At 35.5% G+C, this 19,223-nt stretch overlaps 1 protein-coding gene across 4 annotated transcripts in view; it reads left to right on the top strand.

The window, feature by feature from the left end:
• Positions 1-6: 6 nt before the first annotated feature.
• The window catches only part of ZNF654 (zinc finger protein 654), a 74,026-nt gene continuing 54,809 nt past the window's right edge, over positions 7-19,223 (top strand). For 3 of the 4 annotated variants that reach the window (XM_006926247.3, XM_025042492.1, XM_015600174.2), the window contains exon 1: positions 7-567. In XM_006926247.3, coding sequence (XP_006926309.1) covers positions 379-567 — 189 coding nt within the window. In that variant the 5' untranslated portion in view covers positions 7-378. The remainder of the gene's footprint in view (positions 568-19,223) is intronic. The other variant, XM_025042493.1, reaches the window with a different exon arrangement.

Here is a 19,223-nt window from a genome sequence, read left to right on the forward strand (position 1 = left end):
GATCGAGCCCCGCGGCGGCCGCCGTGTCCCCCGCCGCGCCCCGTCCTCCTGCACCGCCTATGGCAAAGCTCGTGGGCGGTCCCCAGCAACCGCCGAGCAGTATTGGCCAATGGACAGCGGATCTAGCAAACAGGCGGCTGACTTGACCAATGGTAGTGGAAAGGCGGGCCTGTGCCTGATTGGCGGCTAGATTTGCCCAATGAAAACTGGGGGCGTGGGTGGGCGGAGCCGGAAGTAGAGCCAGACCAGAGGCCCCAGTCCGCCTAGGGCGGAGGGAAGGGGGAGGGAACTAGAGGAGGAGGAGGTTAGCCGAGGCAGCTACGGCGGCGGCGGCGGCGGCGGCGCAGGGGCTGGTACGCGCTGGGCGGTGAGAGCCTCATGGCGGAGGAAGAGAGCGACCAAGAGGCCGAACGCCTCGGGGAAGAGCTTGTGGCCATTGTGGAGTCCCCGCCAGGCCCTGCGGGGCTTAGAGTTGCGGGCGACGGCAAAGGCAGCATTGGCGACAGCAGCTGCGGTGGCGGCGTCGTTGGGATCAGCAGTCGGGATTACTGCCGACGCTTCTGTCAGGTGAGGCGCTGGTCGGCCGCTCGGACTTGTCACCCGGGTTCTGGGCCTCCCTGTGTCTCCTGGCCTTCTCGTCCTCGAATCAGGGCTGTGTCCAGTGCTCGCTCCACCAACCCAAAAGGAGAGTGAGGGTGAAGCTCCCCCTCCACCTATCCGGCTTGGGTTGGGGGGCGGGGAGCGAGACGGGGATGACCCGTGGGTTTAGGGTTGCTGAGAAAGTGAGTTTGTCGCTGGTGGAGGGGCTGAAAAAGGGGTTCAGCTGGCAGGAAAGCACTGTAGTACTGACATGCCTCCCCTTTCCCAGACAAACCTCTTTCTGCCCGAGGGTCCCGCCTTCTTGTGTTTCCTACCCTATTCCTTCTCACCTCGTTTGGAATCTGGCAACATTTCCTGCCTTCCCTTCTCCGCCCCTAGCCCCCTGTATTCTCCGCTTTTTCAGAGACGGAAGGCATGCCATCTCTCTACTGCTCCCTGTCCTGTCATTGCCACCCCTCCCCCTCTGCTAGGGTCTCCTGTCATCCCCTCACAAGATCCCAATGGGTCAATTCTGTTGGTTTAGGCGCTTACCCACGATGATTTAGTTACTTTTTAGGGAGGTGGGGTTAAGACAGTGTGATTGTCATCTTTTTTTTTTTTTTACCCCTTTCCCCGACACACGCACTTTTTTTTCTAATTAACTACTAATAGAGAAAGTAATTTTCCTTAAACTATTGCTCTCGTTGCATCACCATCGCCCTCATTCTTTAAATTACAATGTATTTAGCCTATACAATACAGTGTCCGCACAATGACAGTAAGTTATTTACTAAGTCGACTAGCCACTGCGATTGATGTAGTTTAACGTGTTTGACCATAATCAAATATAGCATCAAAGTGTTCGTCTAGGGGTAAAAGTTGTGTAATCTACATTCACATCTACGTATATTTATAGTTTAAACATTTTCTCATTCACAACAGTCTTGTTTTGCAAACTGTTTTGGAAAAAAAGTTCTCCTTTTTCACACTATTCCTTTTTTTTAAAATTTTATTATCTTGGACATATAGAGTTCGTTCACATATTGGCTCCACCACTTCCTAGTTATGTTACCTTGGACAGGTTATTGGAACCTTCACATATTAATTAAAGTTAGCTATTAATTTCATTCTGGTAACAAGTAGGAAATAAAGTTAACAAGAAGTGGGCATCATATTTGCTGAAATTTGATTTTATGCCTTTGCAAGCATTGAAAGCAAAAGGATGAAGTTGAAATTTTCAGATAAGTTTTTAATACTTAAATTGTTTTGATTTTGATTTCATTCCTCCCATAGATAAGTTGGCTTGAAGGTGGAAATTGTGTTGGTGTAGAAGGGTGTATCAGTTTTCTTTGGCATTGCTCTCTATTTAGTGACTTTTTCAAAAGTGTATTTTTTTTTTTTTGGTAGTGGCATTCACTGGATTCAGAGGTTCAGTACCTTTATAGTACTTGTCTTTGATGCATTTTACATCTAGAAAAAATGTTATCGGTAAACGTCGTATCTACAGGAATTTTAAATAATTGACCTTTTTAATAGACTCACAAGCAGAAAGTTTTTATTTTTTTTCCCTATGTTTTGCTTTTAATATTACGAATGAGCAACTTGGTTTTGGTTACCTTTAGCTTTAATTTACTTGATCAGATAACCTTTAATTGTTGTAGAATTTGAAATTTTATTTGAGAATCAGAACATTTTTAGAGAACTACTCTTATTCTGTTTTTTGAAATCAGTCTTAAGAACAAATGACTACATTTAACCTGTGAAATATAGTGTCTGCAAAGTGACAGTAAACTATTTTAAAAACAAATGTTGACTATTTAAACAAGTCCATTACCTCCTAAATATGCAAGGAAATAAAACTATACAGGAAGAACTTAACTTTTATTTCACATTGCTAAATTTATGTTATACTGACATACTTTCATGTTACCAACTTTTACTTGAAATCTCATTATATATTTTATAATACTCTAGATGAGCAATAGATCTGTTCTTAAGATTCCTGTCCTGGTTCCACCATGCAGGTGAGCTTTATAAAGTCCTTTTTTGTATTAAAACTTTAAGACAGAATAAAAGATTACCTATATTAAGTTGAATTTAATTCATTGATTAATAAAATTCTAGTAGTATGGTAGTATTGTTTTATTTGCCAGTAAGGAAAGTAGATTATATAATCTATTTCCCAAAGATTGTGTGTGTATGTGTGTATGTTTTAAAACATTTGGTTTCTTAATATTTACTAAGGGGAGTGTTAAGTAATTTGCATTCATTAGTAAATGATTTAATTGTGAATAATCTATAAAATAGATAATATGGACTTGGGCGGATGACAGGTTAACTAAATATATGACTTATACACACAGCCTGGAAATGAGAAGAAAGGCTCTAATTTATCTTCCTCCTTTAAAAGAGAAATGTGAATAAAAATTTCTTGGCAGTGTGTGGGTGAAGGAAGAGAGGAAGGAACACTTCAAGAGAGGTTCTTGTGTCTTTTACCACAAGGAAAAGTAGAACAGAAGACAGTAGATATTATAAGTTATAAATTATGCATGCACTCAAGTGTATTTGACGATATACTTCTCTGTTTGAGAAGCAATACTAGTAATTATAAAATCTCAAACTAAGGGAATAGTCCCTTAGACTTCAGCTGATTTTTGTGATGATGGATTTGGGAGATTGAAAGTGTTGATTTTTCAAAGAGTTACACGGTATAATGTCTGACTAAGTGCCACTATTACATCTTCCCTTGGCTCTTATTAGTAGACTCTCAAATGCTTAAATAGAATTGGCTCTTAACTGATATTTACTTTGAGGGTAAAAGGAAGGAGAAATTGATTTTTATTGAGGGCCTACTAACTCTTAAGACCTTCAGATGGGTCTTATTATGTAAATTGCATAGTTGAACTTGAAATGTGAACAAGTTAACTAGTCTTCAGTTCTGGTAGGTGGATCAACTGGGATTTGAACCCAGCATTCAATTTCTACTGAAAGGCGGATTTGAGATTACAAATGAATTCTCAAATGATTACAAAGTGACTTATTTTGGGCAAGTTGTGCAAAGGAGGAAAAAAGTTCCTGGACATACTCATACTCATACTTAGGGAATCATGGATGAAAAAAATTAAAAGTACTCTTTATTATGGAACAGTGTAAAAAATATTTTGAGAAACAGTCTGATAATTATTATTTCTCTGACTTGTTAGGTGCTGTGAACATTTCCCCAATTCTTGAAGGTTGTCGTAATTCACTTTATTTTGTTGTTAGATATATCAAAATGTTTTGATCACAAATTGATTGTAAACTAAGCAAGTTAAAGTACTTTCTTTTTAATTCAGTTCTTTCTTTTTAATTCAGTTCCAGAATGAATATAGCAAATGATAAGTATTTCTGGAAACACTCTGACATGTTTATTAAAATAGACTTTAAAATTGTTTCTTACTACAGTGGGGTTAATAGTCATCTCATGAGGATGTCATAAGTATAAAATGAGAGAAAGTACTCGGTAGTGTACCTAGGACATAGATAGGCTTAAATAAATAGAAGCTAATATTTCTTATGTGAAATCCTCTGAAGGTTTAAGAGGGTCATTAGAGATAATCTAATCGGTAGGTCACATATATTTTGTATCCCACAATAAACTTTAGAAATGTTACAATTCTAAAATTCTGTTATTTAAGTAGAAAAGCCAAACGCTGCTGATAAAGTACTAAATGATTTTTTTCTCAGAGTTTTTGTTTCCTGTAGAGGACACTGGCAATGTCTGGAGATATTGTCCTGACGGGGGTGGGGATTTGGTACTGTCATATAGCGGATAGAGGCCAGGGATGCTGTTGAACATCCTAGAATGTGCAGGGCAGCCCCAACAACAAAGAATCTGGTCCAAAATATCAGCAGTGTCAAAGCTGAGAAACCCTGCTCTACTTTTACTTGGGAACTCTTAGTGGATACTTTGTATCTATAATGCTGATATAAGTGGCAAAAAAAAAAAAAAAGTATTTAATGATCCTCAAATAACTTGAAACAACTTCTGTGTACTAGACACTTTACTAGCTGTCTAAGATACAATCTAACAGAAAAAAAAGGTTTGCCTCATGATTTTAAAAGATACATACTAATGTTTCTTTAGAGAAATTAAAATTTAATTGTTTTAGAAAAATACAATCCTTATCTCTTAGTCATTGTATAGAATTCATAGTTCTTTGAGTAGTTTTTTAGGATATAATACATCTTAAGTAATTCTTATTAATTGAGATATTAAAAAATACTTTTAATTTTTATAAATGCTTTATGTATACTTAGTTTAAAAAGCCACATAAGGCTTACATATCAGGAATTGCATTTTGCTGCTAATAGAGACCTTACTTGAATATCTTAAACATTAGTACCATTTATTACTCATGTGAAAAGTCTCAAATAGATAGCGTGGGGATGTTATGATGGCTTTATCATCATTGCACTATCATTTGCTATTTCTTTCTTATCAGTCATCCCTGTCTTATCTCAAGGTCGCCTCATGTTCCAATATAGTTGCTGGAGTTCCAGCCATCACATCTGAGCTCCAAGTAGCATATCAGAGTAATTCTGGGGTAAGCCTCAAATATCTTGCACTAAATCTTAGTAACTACCCCTTTTGTCTTATTAGCTATCTCCATCTGAAAAGAATGTTAGGAAATTTAGGAAATTGTTGTTTTTTGTTTTGTATTTTTTCTCCTTGATAAACACATGTCTATGACTCTGTTAGGAAGGAAGGAAGAAAATAAGAATGGATATTGTAGAGGCAACTAGTTTTTTTTTTTTTTCCCCAAAGCATATAATAAAAAATAGCAATTCATACTCTGTCCCTCTCCTTCCTCACATATTCCCCAGAGGCAATCACTTGCAACTCTTAGTTTTTATAATATTTACCTCTATGGTTATAATTTTTTTTCCTACTTCTAGATATGATCATTTAGCCTAGTTGACAGAAGAAGTGGGGACTACTTTACCGTCTATCTTACTGTTCAGTGTGTACATTTTGATTTTACCCTGCGTTCTCTTTTATCCCCTTCCTTCTCTCTAATCCTTTCCTTCTCTGCCCCATTATGAGTTCAGCCTCTCCAAAGAATTAGGAGTTACTATTGGTCTAACAGGGGAGGGGCCCTAGGGGAGATGTTCAACTGATCGTTCTCTTTTTGAGTCTACTTTCACCTCCATTTTTAGAGGTCTGTGGTGTTTCAGATTCCTGAGATTCTCTGGGATTCTTCACAAATCAGCTTGTTCCTGAACTTCCTCCCTCCTTTCTAAATAATAGCTACCCAAATGTGGTCATCTCTCCTTTTTAGTTGTTTTCTCTTTATGGGTTTAGGTCTTTTAAAACAAACATATTTTTACTGTTATTTTAGGGGAGTTTTGAGTGGGAGCAGAAGTAAATGTTCATTCTGCCACATTTAACTAGAAATCTCAAATTAGTTTTTTAGCTCAATAAAGAATAATACATAAGAAAGATGATGAAAAGTATTGAAACTAATTCAGTGATTTATTTAGTTTTGAAAGAGTATCCTTCTTCCTGATCTACTATGTAGTGAATATTCAGAGCTAGAAGTAATTTCATCACATGAATTTACTTTTATGTGTTCTTTTTGGCAAAATTATTTTTATTACTAAATTGCAAATTAAAATTTTAGTGATTTTTAAAATTGTTTTCAAAAATTGACACATTTGGTTCATTTCCAATGTTCATAAAAGGTGAATATCATGGAAAGACATTAACTTTTTATTATAATTAGGAAAAACAAAACCAAATGAACTCTAGATCTTGGTGGCTGTATTTGGGGGCCTAAATTCTTTGTGGCGATTGTTTAATGCTTTTTTAGGTTGATTTTTAGAACTGAATTGTACTAATTGTTCGTAATGATATTTGTAATAGCAAATCATTGAAAATAAACTTATTGACCAAAATTAGGGGAGTTGTTACATATAATGGAATCTTATGTTCTCTTAACAGTCATGTTTTTAAAGACTATTCATATAGGAAACTGTTCATGGTGAAATAATTACTGAAAAGACACAAGAAATGGGTAATTTCACCTTTATAAATAAAAAAAGACTAAAAACAAATATGCCAAACTTTTAACAGTTGCTAACTTCTTAGTAATATGTTTAGTGCTGAATTTTATTTTTATCTTTACATTTAACTATTTTTTATTTTTATGTTTTGATAATACCTACTGCCAAATCAGGAAAAATAAAGTACAATAAGAAATACATTTTATTTTTTTTCTCTCCCTACCTCAGATATTGTTTATTTTCTGTGAGTAAATGCAAGATTATTTTGAGTATGATGAAATTTTAACTACTTTGTTTTTCAAAAATATATGAAATGCTTTTTGATTATGTGAACTTATGAAGGTCATTTTAGGTTAACCAATGAGATCTTAATCTTAAGTAACCTCTTTAAATGAAGTTCACTGCTTTTACGTTTTTTAATGATACTGTCATTTTAAAATTCTGCCAAACAGAAGTAAGGCACCCGTTGCACTGGTTTTGCTGGCACTAAATCTTTTGATTTTCTGCCAAAACATGTGAAATCTTACTTTAACAATTACAAACAAAAGCAAAAAGCAGAATTTTAAATTAAATTTAAGAAAGCCTTGGTAAAATATGTGTCTGGCGAGATATTTGAAAAAATAAAATGTGATCAGTAAAATATGGTCATTCGATATCCCATTTTAAATGTATATTGATATTAGGATATTTAAAATCTAAGGTAATTTGTTTGAGTAAATATTAATTCTATTTATCAATTATAGTAGTACCTACTCAAAATTGGAGAGTTTAAGTTTTATAATTTCTAGTAAATTCTAATACAAGAGAACCTTCACCTTTCATATAATATATATCACATAGATTTTTTGCCTCCCTTTTTCTCTGACAGGTCAGTTCATCGTTTCAGCAGAATATTCTGTATGGATCTCCTCTCTTAAGATGAGACCCAGTTAGTGTCACCTGGTCAAAGCCATGGTGGAACACTGGTGACAAACTAAATATGAGAGGAGATGGATCTGTATAATGTGTTACATAAGATCCTAAAGTCCAGGACTTTAATACTCTCTAACACTCAATACCGTCAACTCTCCAGAGCAGTGATGAATATGGAAATAGCTGAAAGACTCTCCCATCTAAGCAATAGAGAAGGGAGTCATTGATGTTAGGGTTGAAACTTGTAGGTTAGATGAGGCACTGGCATATAGTGGTAAGCAAACAGGCTTTATTTTTGCATACAGTTACAACTGATAAGTTCTATAAAGAAAAGGTGTACAACAGTAGTACCCCCTTATCCATGGGGGATACATTTCAAGACCCCCAGTGGATGCCTGAAACCATAGTTGGTACCAAACCCTGTATATACTGTTTTTTTTTCCTGTACATACCTACCTGTGATAAAGTTTATAAGTTAGGCACAGTAAGAGATTAACAACTAATAATAAAATAGAAGAATTATAATAATATATTGTAATAAAAGTTATGTGGTCTCTCTCAAAATATTTTTATTGGACTGTACTCACCCTTCTTGTGATGATGTGAAATGATACAATGCTCACGTGATAAGATGAAGTGAGGTGGATACACTGGACAAAGGGATGGTCCACGTCCTGGGAGGGAAGGTGCAAGACTGCACAAGATATCATGCTTTTCAGAATGGTGTGTAATTTAAAACTTATGAATTGTTTATTTCTGGAATTTTCCATCTGATATTTTTGGACTGCAGTTAACCGTGGATAAACTGAAACTGTGGAAAGTGAAACTGGGGATAAGAGGGGGATTACTGTAAGATGGGGCTAATAAGAGGCTTTTGCCTATTTTTGAATTCTTGGGCAAGTTGAACTCTGCTAAGATTCTTTGGTTTAGTTTGAACACATTGAATTCAAGGTGACTTTCCTTATCCAAGGAGAGATCTTAAAGATGGGATTTACAGAATCCAGAGATCAAAAGTGAGATGTGGTCATCAGAGCTGTATGGATGGTATTTGAAGCCATGTGTGTGAATGAGCTCACAGAGAGAAATAATAGAGTGGGAAAAGAAAAGGACTTAGAAGTGAAGCTTCAGAAACTCCACAGTTAAATGGCCTTGTAGGAAAGGTTGTGTCTTCAAATGAAGTCTGAGAAGGATCAGTTATTAAAGAGGTTGGAGAAAACCAAGGAACTGTGGTGTCACAGAAGACATGGGAAGGGAATATTTTAGGATGGTGTGAATGGTAACTGGTATCACAAGCAAGCCACTGAGTTACACGGAGGTTTTTGGTGACTTTAAGCAGAGCTATTTTGTTGTAGTGATGGGAGCAGGAGTCAGAGTGGAGTAGTTTGAAGAGTGAGAGGCAAAGAAATAGAGCCAGTAAGTATAGATAATTTATAAAGGAGAAGGAAAGATATGGGTGGGAGCTGGAGACGTGTTGTGTATTGAAGGTGAGGATTTTTTTAAAATGATGAGAGTTTGGCATGTTTAAAATCTGATGAGACATGCATTTGAAAGGAAGAGATAAATCTACAAAAGAAGGAGGGGATAATGTATAAAATAAGATTCCAAAAAGGAAAGGAAGAACAAGATTCAAAGCACAAGGAAGGGGGTTCCTTTATGTAGGAGCTTTGGGGTAGGAGGAAAGTTCATCTGTTGAGAATACCTTGGGGGTAGTTGGAGATGAAAGGTAAATGGAGGTCTAAAATAGTAGCTTCTTAGAGTGGTAGACTGAATTGGCCTACGGAATCATTTGAGTGTGCCAATTATGGATGACCACTAGTCTGTACTTTTGTTCTGCAGTGTTTATCTGTGTGGAAGGCATGGAGAACACAATTAGTATGAAAACAGGCTCATTTTCTGGCACCAGTAAGGATAAAATAGTACGGTACAGAGAAGTGAAAAGAAAATATAGAGAAGAAAGAGAAGTAGTTCTATCAGTAGATATTAATAGGCATACAACATTGCTCTATGCACTTGTGAAAATTTGTGCATGTATATGGGTATATGTAATGTCCTAATAACTAAGGTACATATTAACCATATTAACAGTTTATTAATATATATTTCCCTAACTGGAGTTTACTAAAATTAACCAGTGCCTGTTTTGGTTACACCAAAGTTGAAATGTTCTAAATACTCTCTAATCACTGTTGCCAGTGATTCAATATGTGTGTGTTATGTTTTAGTATCCGGAAGGTTTAGTTATTTTATTGGAATGCTCTGTAGATGTATATAACTCATATTGCTCTGTAGATGTACATAACTCAACCATGTATCAGGTACTATGATAAGTCCTTTACCTGTTTTATCTAATTTAATCCATTGTCCTACAGGATATGTACCATTGTTCTCATTTTACAGATCAGGAAACTAAGATGAGAGAGATTAAATGGCTTGACTAAGTAAACATACCTAGTATGTACAAGTCACATTGGAATCTGGCCAGTCTGACTGTCAAGAGCCCATGTACTTAGCTATTCTAATATATACACATTATATTGCATCTGAGGATATGCATTTGGTATTCATTATAGCATTTGTGCACATCTATTCAATATAGCATACCAAAGAAGTTACTGACCAAGTAGAAGTGATTTTAAAAGACTCAGGGCAGCACAATAACTAAAGATGTTCATGAATATAAGAAAGTGAAAAGAAATCAAACTGAGCTATCAAAAATTCCCTATAAGAAGTGACTCTCAATGCTTTTATTTTTTCTAGCCCACTTGAATGGGATATACTTTTCTCAGAAGCAGTGGCCCACTGTAGTGGTTATTCACAAGAGTTATGATGATTACAACCAGTAGAAGTTATTTTATGTTATTTATCTTGTGTTCTTGCAGAAAGATATAGAATGTTTTAGACGAGTATCCTGAGTGATTAAATTTTAAAGGTTCAGTCTCAGTGGCATTCAGATTTAACCTTGAAGATCTGGAAATCTTAGTAATCCAGAGTACAATGGATATGCATTTAGATTTGATTATCTGTCCTTTTACCGTGCTTTGAAAATTCTTGCTAATGATATCTCAGGTTCTAGAACTCATTAGTAAAGTCTAAAATTTATATTCCATGCTCATGAGGGTGTGGTGAAATGGATATCTCATTTTCAGCTGGTGGGAATAAAAATCACCACAACTTTTCTGGACCATTATTCACCAAAATATATTAGAAATGTTAAAAATAATTTCTACCTTTTGACTTGATAATTTTCCTTATAGCATTAATTTCTGAGGAAATATAAATTTGGACATAGAACTTCATCATAACACCGATTTTAATTAATAAAAGGAATTAATCGAAAATGGAAAAGAAACTAGAACATCTAAAATAGTTTAAAGCTTCTCAGCTCTCATAAACTAAAATGTTATTCAGCTTTAAAAATGATGTTTTCAATAACTATATAATGACCAAGGAAAATAAAAAAATTAGGTAGAAAAATTTGTAACAGGATTACACAATTTTAATTAGGCTAGTCCATTCCCACTGTATTCACATAATTTTAGAGGAGGAAAGTGCTATAAAGAAAAATCAAATGAGCTGCTTCACTAGAAACAGGATTTCTTGATGATAATCCTTCGGAGCCATTCATATACTTCCAGAAGTCTGTGAATTCTCTGAAATTATTTGCAAAAAGTTATATTTGCATTTTCTTGATGAGCAGGTCTAACATCATTTGTTCATTTTTTGTTTTTATCAGATTCTCTTAAGAATTTCAAAACTTGCTAAACAAGCACAGCCCAACAACAATCCACACACCCCAAAAGGTTATGGACCTTTGCTGTAAGTCATTGTGATATAAGAAGCACTACCTGTTTTTTGCAAATAAAACGTTATTGGCATATGCCTATTTATATTTTCTGTGGCTGCTTTCATGATACAACAGCCATGTTGAGTGGTTGGGATGGAGAATGTGTGACATTAGCTGCTTTCTGGCCCTTTAAGAAAAAGTTTGTCAGCTCCTGTCCTAGATTCTCATTTATTCTTTATGACAACTCTGTGAGACAGGGACTGTTTTTATCTTCATTTTATTAATGATGCATCTGAGATTCAGAGAGGTTAATCAACTAACACCAAATCACACAGCTAAAAAAGGGAAATATACTAAGATGTTAATAGTGTTTATATGTGGGCAGTACAATGATGTATGATTTTTTTTCATCTATTACATTTGCTACAGTGAGCGTACATAGCTTAAATCAAGAGAGAAGAAAGTTGTGAAAAAATTTAGGTAGAAATGGGTTGTAAAAATCTTAAAACTCATTCATGCTTTTTTATTTTGATTTCTTACTGTGTCATCCTGTGTTTATGAACTTAAGAATGGATATGCAATTTTTGCTTCCCTTGTTGGCACTTAATTCTGACTGTGTAGTCCCTTAACTCTTGATTTTATGAAAAAAAAAATGAAATTATTCTATCGACAGTTTCTTAAAAATTATATTATCTGAAGCCATTTTGTCTTTTAACTCTTGAGATTTGTCTTTTATATTTTGAAGTTAACTTCAACAACTGTTAAGTGTTCATAGTAGATGCTTATAAAACGCTGCATATGTATCTGTCTGACAGTATGTAATTTTTCTTAATATCAAGTGAATTACCTTTAATTATTTTAGGCATAGACCTAGATAAAGTATGATAAAAGTGTTGTAGAAAGTATTGCCAAAAGAAAAAAATTGGCTCGGTACTATGTGAAACGCTTCACCCTAATGATTATAGGGAATTTAGGAGGAAAGGGTCACAACTCCTGCTCTCAAGGAGCTGAATCATCTAGTAAGGGAGAAAAGTTTTATCTGACTACTGTGTTGACTGTTATGACCTTGGTCCAAACCACAGCCATCTTTCTCCTGAATTATTTTATTTCCCTGCTTCCAGTTTTTCACAGTTTATTCTCCACACAGCCAAGGGTAGTCCTTTTAAAGAAGTGAGTGAGCTCTCTTCTAAACCTTCCATGATTTTCTATCTCAAAGTCAAAGCCCACATTCTTAAAATGGACTGCAGGGACTTTGTGATCTGGTCCCTGTCTAGCTCTTTGACTTGTCTCTCATTACTCTGTGCTTCCACTACTTACCATTTTTGCCCCTCTTTCAACTTGAATAAGTATGTTATTGTCTCTTGGCCTTTGCACTTGGCTTTTGTTTTGTCAGCCAGAAATACTTTTCATTTGGATATGTGTATGTTTGCTCTAGAACTCTCTTCCAGTTTCCTTTTATAAAAGAAATGGAGGCCTTCTCTGAACATTTCAGATAAAGTATACAGTAGCATCCCACCTCTAGTACTCCCTTACCTTGTGTTGTATTGGTTTTTAAGGTACTTAACACCATCCAGTATTTATTTGTACCTTACTAAGCATCAGGGTACTTGTATTCAATAAGGTTTGAATAAATGAATGAGTAAATATCAATAATTCCTAAAACAGTGAAACTGGTGAGTAGTGCCACCACAACAATATATATATTAATTTTTTTTTTCAATTACAGTTGACATTCAATGTTTTCTATTTCAGGTGCACAGCATAGTGGTTAGGTATTTATATAATAAAACAATGTATATTAAGTCTTCTGAAAGTTCACTCGGAGAGACTACAGTATTTCTAATAGAGATAATTTGGGAAAGTTTTAGTGGATGAAATAACTTTGAATTGAGTCTTACAGAATCGTTAGTATAAAATACAGGCATAAAAAAGGAAGTGGTATAGGTAGGACGACATTATAAGGAGAGTGGATAATTTGTGAAAAGGTGGACGGCATGGTGTATTTATGATTGGGGGTAGTTAATTGTCTAGAGTCATGGTTCTTCAAAGCGTGCTTACCCAGCCTGGTGGTAGGAGCACCCCCAGGACACCTCAGTAATGTCAATTCTTGGCTCCACCTCAGTTTTGCAGGATCCAAAACTTGGGCTGGGGCCCAGCAGTCTCTGTTTTTCATAAGCTTTCCAGGTGATTCTGATGCATACCAAAGGTATACACTGGACTACAACGTGTACTCAGAAAAGTAAGTATTTGTGAGTATTATAATTAGAAAAATAGATTGGTCCAGATCTTCGCTTAGGAGTTTGAATTTCGTAGGAAGATCTGAAGGTTTAAGGGCAAAGCAGTGCCATCATTAGTCATAAATTTTGTTTTAAGCTGGACAAAAGGAGGTAAAGAACGAAAGCCTAGATAAAAAAAGGAAACAATTGCAGTATTTCAGCAAGAGAGTAATTGAGGGCCTAGCTGGGTAGTGGCAGTGAAAATGAAGGGACAGGAACAGTTTCAATAAAATATGGAAATGAAATGTTTAGCATCTAGTTGAATGTGGAAACAAGGCACAAAGAATTTTATGAAATTGCATTATTAGGTTTCTAGTGTAAATGTCTGGGAATATGGTGGTAGTATTAACAGTAAATGGTAGAAGAGACAATTAAAGGATCAGTAGTAGAGTTTTGACTATTGGTTTGAAGAGTTAGTACATTCTAAAAAAAAAGGAACAGAGATTGTTAATGGACATTTTTATTAATCTTGAGGATACTCATTCCTATTTAAGAACAATGCATTTTCAGGTAACTGAAGAGAAAGTTTATTGAAATACAGGACTCAAAATTTCTTTCCTCTTTTTAGCAATACTTCAGTACTTAGAGTATATGGCTTTTTAACAGAGGCTGCTTCTGTTGAGAATTAATTTACCTATGATAATTTTTGAGTTTAAAATTTCCTTTCAGGTTTTAATTTGGGAACAGGGGACCAAATGTCAATAAAAATAATAATGTATCAAAGTTGATCAAATAAATTGTCTCCTATTTTCACATTCATAAAGAGAAATTAAAGTCTAAAGTCCAAAGAAGTTAAGATCCCAAAGTCCTCCCTTTCCAGGATATTGCTTAATCAGAGCCAATGGGTCTCTCATATGCCTCCATGGTTAGAGGTGGGGATTTTTTAGGAGCTGTAGCTTGGATGTTTTCCTCTGATTGAGAGTGTCTTCTTTTGTACTTCTAAAACATTATTATTTAACCTCCAATCTCTTGTGTGTCTTAACCTTTTTTAAGACTCCAGAAGGTCAGTAGGGCAAACATTTATTACTCTGCCCAGCCCAGTACCCACTAAATTTAAAAACACTAGTAATTCCTTGAATTTAGTACATAGTAGAGTTGACTGACATGACTTTTGCCAGTAGGATTTAGTGATATCAGAGGGAATATGGTGCAGAAAAACAGGGTACTAAGTCAGTTTTTGTTTCAACTTCGCCAGAGTACCAGTCAGTTGTGCCAACTGCCAAAGCCTATAACTTGTACTTAAGTTTTATTGGGAAAATTCAAGTGGTTAATTGAGCCACTGTATGCTTACTGTATTTTTTGTGGGGTAGGAGCACTTAACCTGAATATACCTACTTTCTTGAATATACCTAATTCAGTTGTATCTGAATTCTGTCTTGCATAGTTTAAAAATTTCCATGGCTGGCAGCCCCTGGCACCAGGTCTTACTTAATGTTTCCTTCTTCAGATTTCCTTCATATTAGGTTTGAATATCCATTTGTTTTGTGCTGTCCTAGTACTTGTGTGCTGCAGTAGGTGTGGATTCCATTTAGCGGCTCAGCTTTTCTATATTGCCTCTTGTAAAGAGTTCATTACTTAACTTAGTGTAGTGCACAGTCTCCTCAGCCTCAGTGTTCTGTCCTTGTCTCTGGATTTCTCTGCCCCCAACCTTGTGCTCAGTCATTTTTAGTCATATATTAACTTGGCTTTTGCCACTCCGCCCGAAATTTTTAGGCCTATTGAGCCAAAATCGTAAAAGCACTGCTGTCGTGCCCCATATTTGTATTATTTGTATAATAACCATAAATTGGTACCTGAAATAAAGCTGCTTTTAATGTTTCTGATGGCTGCTCACATAGGAGGCCAGTGAAGACAATATTTCTGCTGTCACTTATTCATCTAGATCTTTTCTCACTCTTCTTTTAACTATTCTAGGCCATAGATAATTTGTTCTACTTCATTGGCAGTGTAAACATTCCTTTTTGTCATATTCCTTTCAGCAACAGTAGGATATGCTATTTCAGATAAACATATTTGGGTTTTGTTTTTGTTTACATTTTAGCCTATTCTTAAGTTGGCCACTCCTGTCTTCCTTTTCCTCTCTTTGCTTTTGGGCCCAGGTTTTAATATTCTTGATTATCTCTTATAAGATCTCCCATAAAGTCAGAAATGAAAGTCAGAGAATTCTGAGTTCATCAAAAAGTATTCATTATCAAATAGATTTTGCCTACTCTCACCTCATGACTTAAGAAAATCTTACCAGCTCGACATCAAACCTAGGACTGACCTCCTGTTTTCTTTTTCTTTAGTGTTGCTTTTCCTTATTCACTCCCAGAGGACTAACCTTGAGTTCTTGGGGCTCTTTCCTTTGTGGTACCATGTCATACCGTACATTGCCTTCTGTAATAACTACACATGGTCTCTGACTTAACAGTGGTTCCACTTACGATATTTCAATGTCAGGACAGTGCAAAAGCACTATGCATTCAGTAGCAATCGTACTACTTTGAACTTTGAATTTTGGTCTTTTCCTGGACTAGAAGTATGTGGTCAGAGACTTTCTTGTGATGCTGGGTAGCAGCAGCTAGCCACAGCTTCCAGTCAGCCATGCGATCATGAGAGTAAACAACCAAGTCTACAGTGTACTGCGTTGCCACTGCTTTTTGGATATTGTGTTTTGTGTTTTGGCATCTCATCATGTCTACAAAATGGCCCATCTCTGTGCCAGTGTGCTTTCAGTTTTGTATGTTAATGGTGAGTACCCACACAACCATTCTGTTTTTTACTTTCAGTGCAGTATTCAATAAATTACATGAGGTCCTCGGTACTTTACTATAAAATAGGATTTTGCCCAATGTAGGTTAATGTAAGTGTTCTGTGCATGTTTAAGGTAGGCTAGGCTAAGCTAAGCTGTGGTATTTGGTAGGTTAGGTGACTAAATGCATTTCCGATTTATAGTATTTTCAACTTACAATCAGTTTATCTCAATGTAACTCCATTGTAAGTCAAAGAGCATCTGTAGTCATTTGAAGTGTATCTGAAATACTTCAGATATTTTAAGGTAATCTAGCTGCTTTTTACCTTTCAAATCTGTACAGACTTTATGTTGCCTTACATAGCAATCTCAGTTTTCAAGGTGTGGTTTTTTTTTTGTTTTTGTTTTTTTTTTCATTTGCTCTTATGGACTTTCTATTTCCTTAAAAGAGCATCTTGCCATAGTTGGATTTCCAGTCTGGTTCACTCCAATTTCCATCCTACAGTTACCTTCTATCCCTCTGTTAGGTACCTTTGGCACCAGTTACCCTTCCTTTCTAATGAGTAACAACTAAAATACCTCCCCACCCCTATTCTATTTTTAAGAACAGATAGTTCTGGTCTATATATTTTTTTCATATCTGTCTAGTCTAGTTTCTAAAAATGAAGTTATTCTTAAGGAATTCCCTCTCTTCTTTCTTAATCAACATGACCTCCTTTTATTTTTTTAACCCTCCAACTGTTATTTTAATTGCAAGTGTATCATCATTTAAAAAAAAAAATTAATTCTTGAGACTGAGCAAACCTGGTACCTAAAATTAGTGCTTGAGGCACAGACCTTTAAATTTTCCCTTTTGGTCTTTGAATTTGTAATAATTTCATTTTTTCTTCTGCCTTAGCCTAAAAAACTGATTTATGCCCTATATAATAAGGAACCTGACCCTTCTTTATCTGTTCACTTGATAAAATTTATCGGCCATCTTCATTGAGCTCAGAGGAAATCTTGACATCTACAGCTTTGATTAGATTTATGTACTTACCAATCTCAGAAGCTACTTGAGACCATATCATGACAGTGACTCTAGAAGCTTTTGGACAAGTAACATGAATCTAAGAGCTGCTCTTTGAGAACAGAATTAATAAGAGAGGGACTGAATTAGCTCAGCTGAATTAAGCTAAAACTAATGATTTAAAGGCTAAACGTTCACATACTAGTGTTATAAGACCTATATATGGAACTTAACCAACTTTTCAATTTATTCTTCTTGGCTTGTAGTCTTTGTCGAAAAACCAGACAGAAGGAACAAAAAAAGTTTCCACCTACTAGTGTCTAAAAAACCTATGCGACTAGAAGACATTTAAAAAAATGAATAAAGTAACCAGTGCCTCAGCTAAACTTACAATACTCTGAGTGGCCAGGCCATTCTAAATTGAAGTCAGATACAGAGTTCTGCTTAGGCCATGCTAGTTGAGACATTATCATGTACACACACATCTGTGGATACTACTAGCTGCAGGTACACAGAGTTTTCTTTAGTCCACATTTCCATTTGATGTTAATATACATTTACGTATGCATATATTTTGGCGTTCCCTTGTCTCTGTGTCAATTTTAATGTTTATGAGGGAAGCGTTAAATATTTACTCTCTCTAGTGAGTCTGGAATCTCATGAAAAATTGGCAGGGATCAAAATTTATCTAAACTCTTAAAAATGAGCTTACTCTTACCTTCTTTGTATCTACTTAAGAAAGTTGGGTCTTTAAGCATATACTCAGGCAGCCATGTGGAGGACCCTGGCCTGCGTCATACTATATGGATGCAGGAAACTGAAGGAGGAGTTGAGAACCTTCTGGGTGTGATATTGTAATGGATATTCCGGCTATGGTTAGTAGCTTCCATTAGATGATCACGGAGATTCCTTTTAATAGTAAGATTATAAGGAATATTAAATTTGGGATGCTTATTCTGTTTTCTATTTTGTAAAAAAAGATTAGCTTATTACATTCATAGAACATATTAAACACCTTAATGTTACAGTAATATTAAGCTGTAGTGAGCTTAAATAGTATGCTTTATTGAGACCCCCAAAAGAACTGGGTTTTAGGTTGCTTGCTACTAAAGATTATGCCCTTTGCAGATTCCCAACAATTTTAACTTATTAGAATCTACTTCTAAACCATTTTGATGGTTTTTAAAATATAACTTTAATTATAGATTTTCTTTCAATGATTATCCTGATAGAAAAAGTCAAATGGTAAGTGACTCTTCCTATCTTGAACAAAGCTTTTCTTTATCATCTTGATTCCAGTGTAAAACTGGAAGGAAAAAAAAAAGATTCTTCAGGTATCTGTTTAAACATGAAGTGTTTTATTGGTATTGCTGTATCTAGGATATGCTTCATTTGTCAATGAGTATTGAGCTAAATAGTTGAAACTCAGCGGTAGCTCTGAATAGACTGAGAGTGGCCTGTCTTCTTGCCAAAAGTGAGCGCAATTTGTTGTAATTAATCACACTTGGAGACAAATCATTAAGCAGTGCAGACTGATGCAATGAAATAGTTACCAAAGTAAGATTACCTCACCATTTTCTTAAAGTGTGTTGGTAATAATAGTTCTTGTTTGTTAGGTGTCAGGAATTACCCTAGATTTTCATATATAGTTTACTTAGTTCTTCAGTAGTTCTGTGATTAAATGTTAAATTCACTTTGTAGAAAAGTTAGATTGAGAAGTATAATAACTTTGCTAATATTACAGTTAGTAAATGACAAAGCCAGGTCTAATTCCAAAATCTATACTTTTTCCACAGTGCTGCCAAGGTACCTGCTTCATTTTTCCATCCGACTCTTAAAAAATATCCATAGGCAAGGATAGATCTTGCTGTGTAATCAGGTAAC

The sequence above is a fragment of the Pteropus alecto genome, unplaced genomic scaffold, assembly GCF_000325575.1.
Source record: "Pteropus alecto unplaced genomic scaffold, ASM32557v1 scaffold239, whole genome shotgun sequence".
NCBI lineage: Eukaryota > Metazoa > Chordata > Mammalia > Chiroptera > Pteropodidae > Pteropus > Pteropus alecto.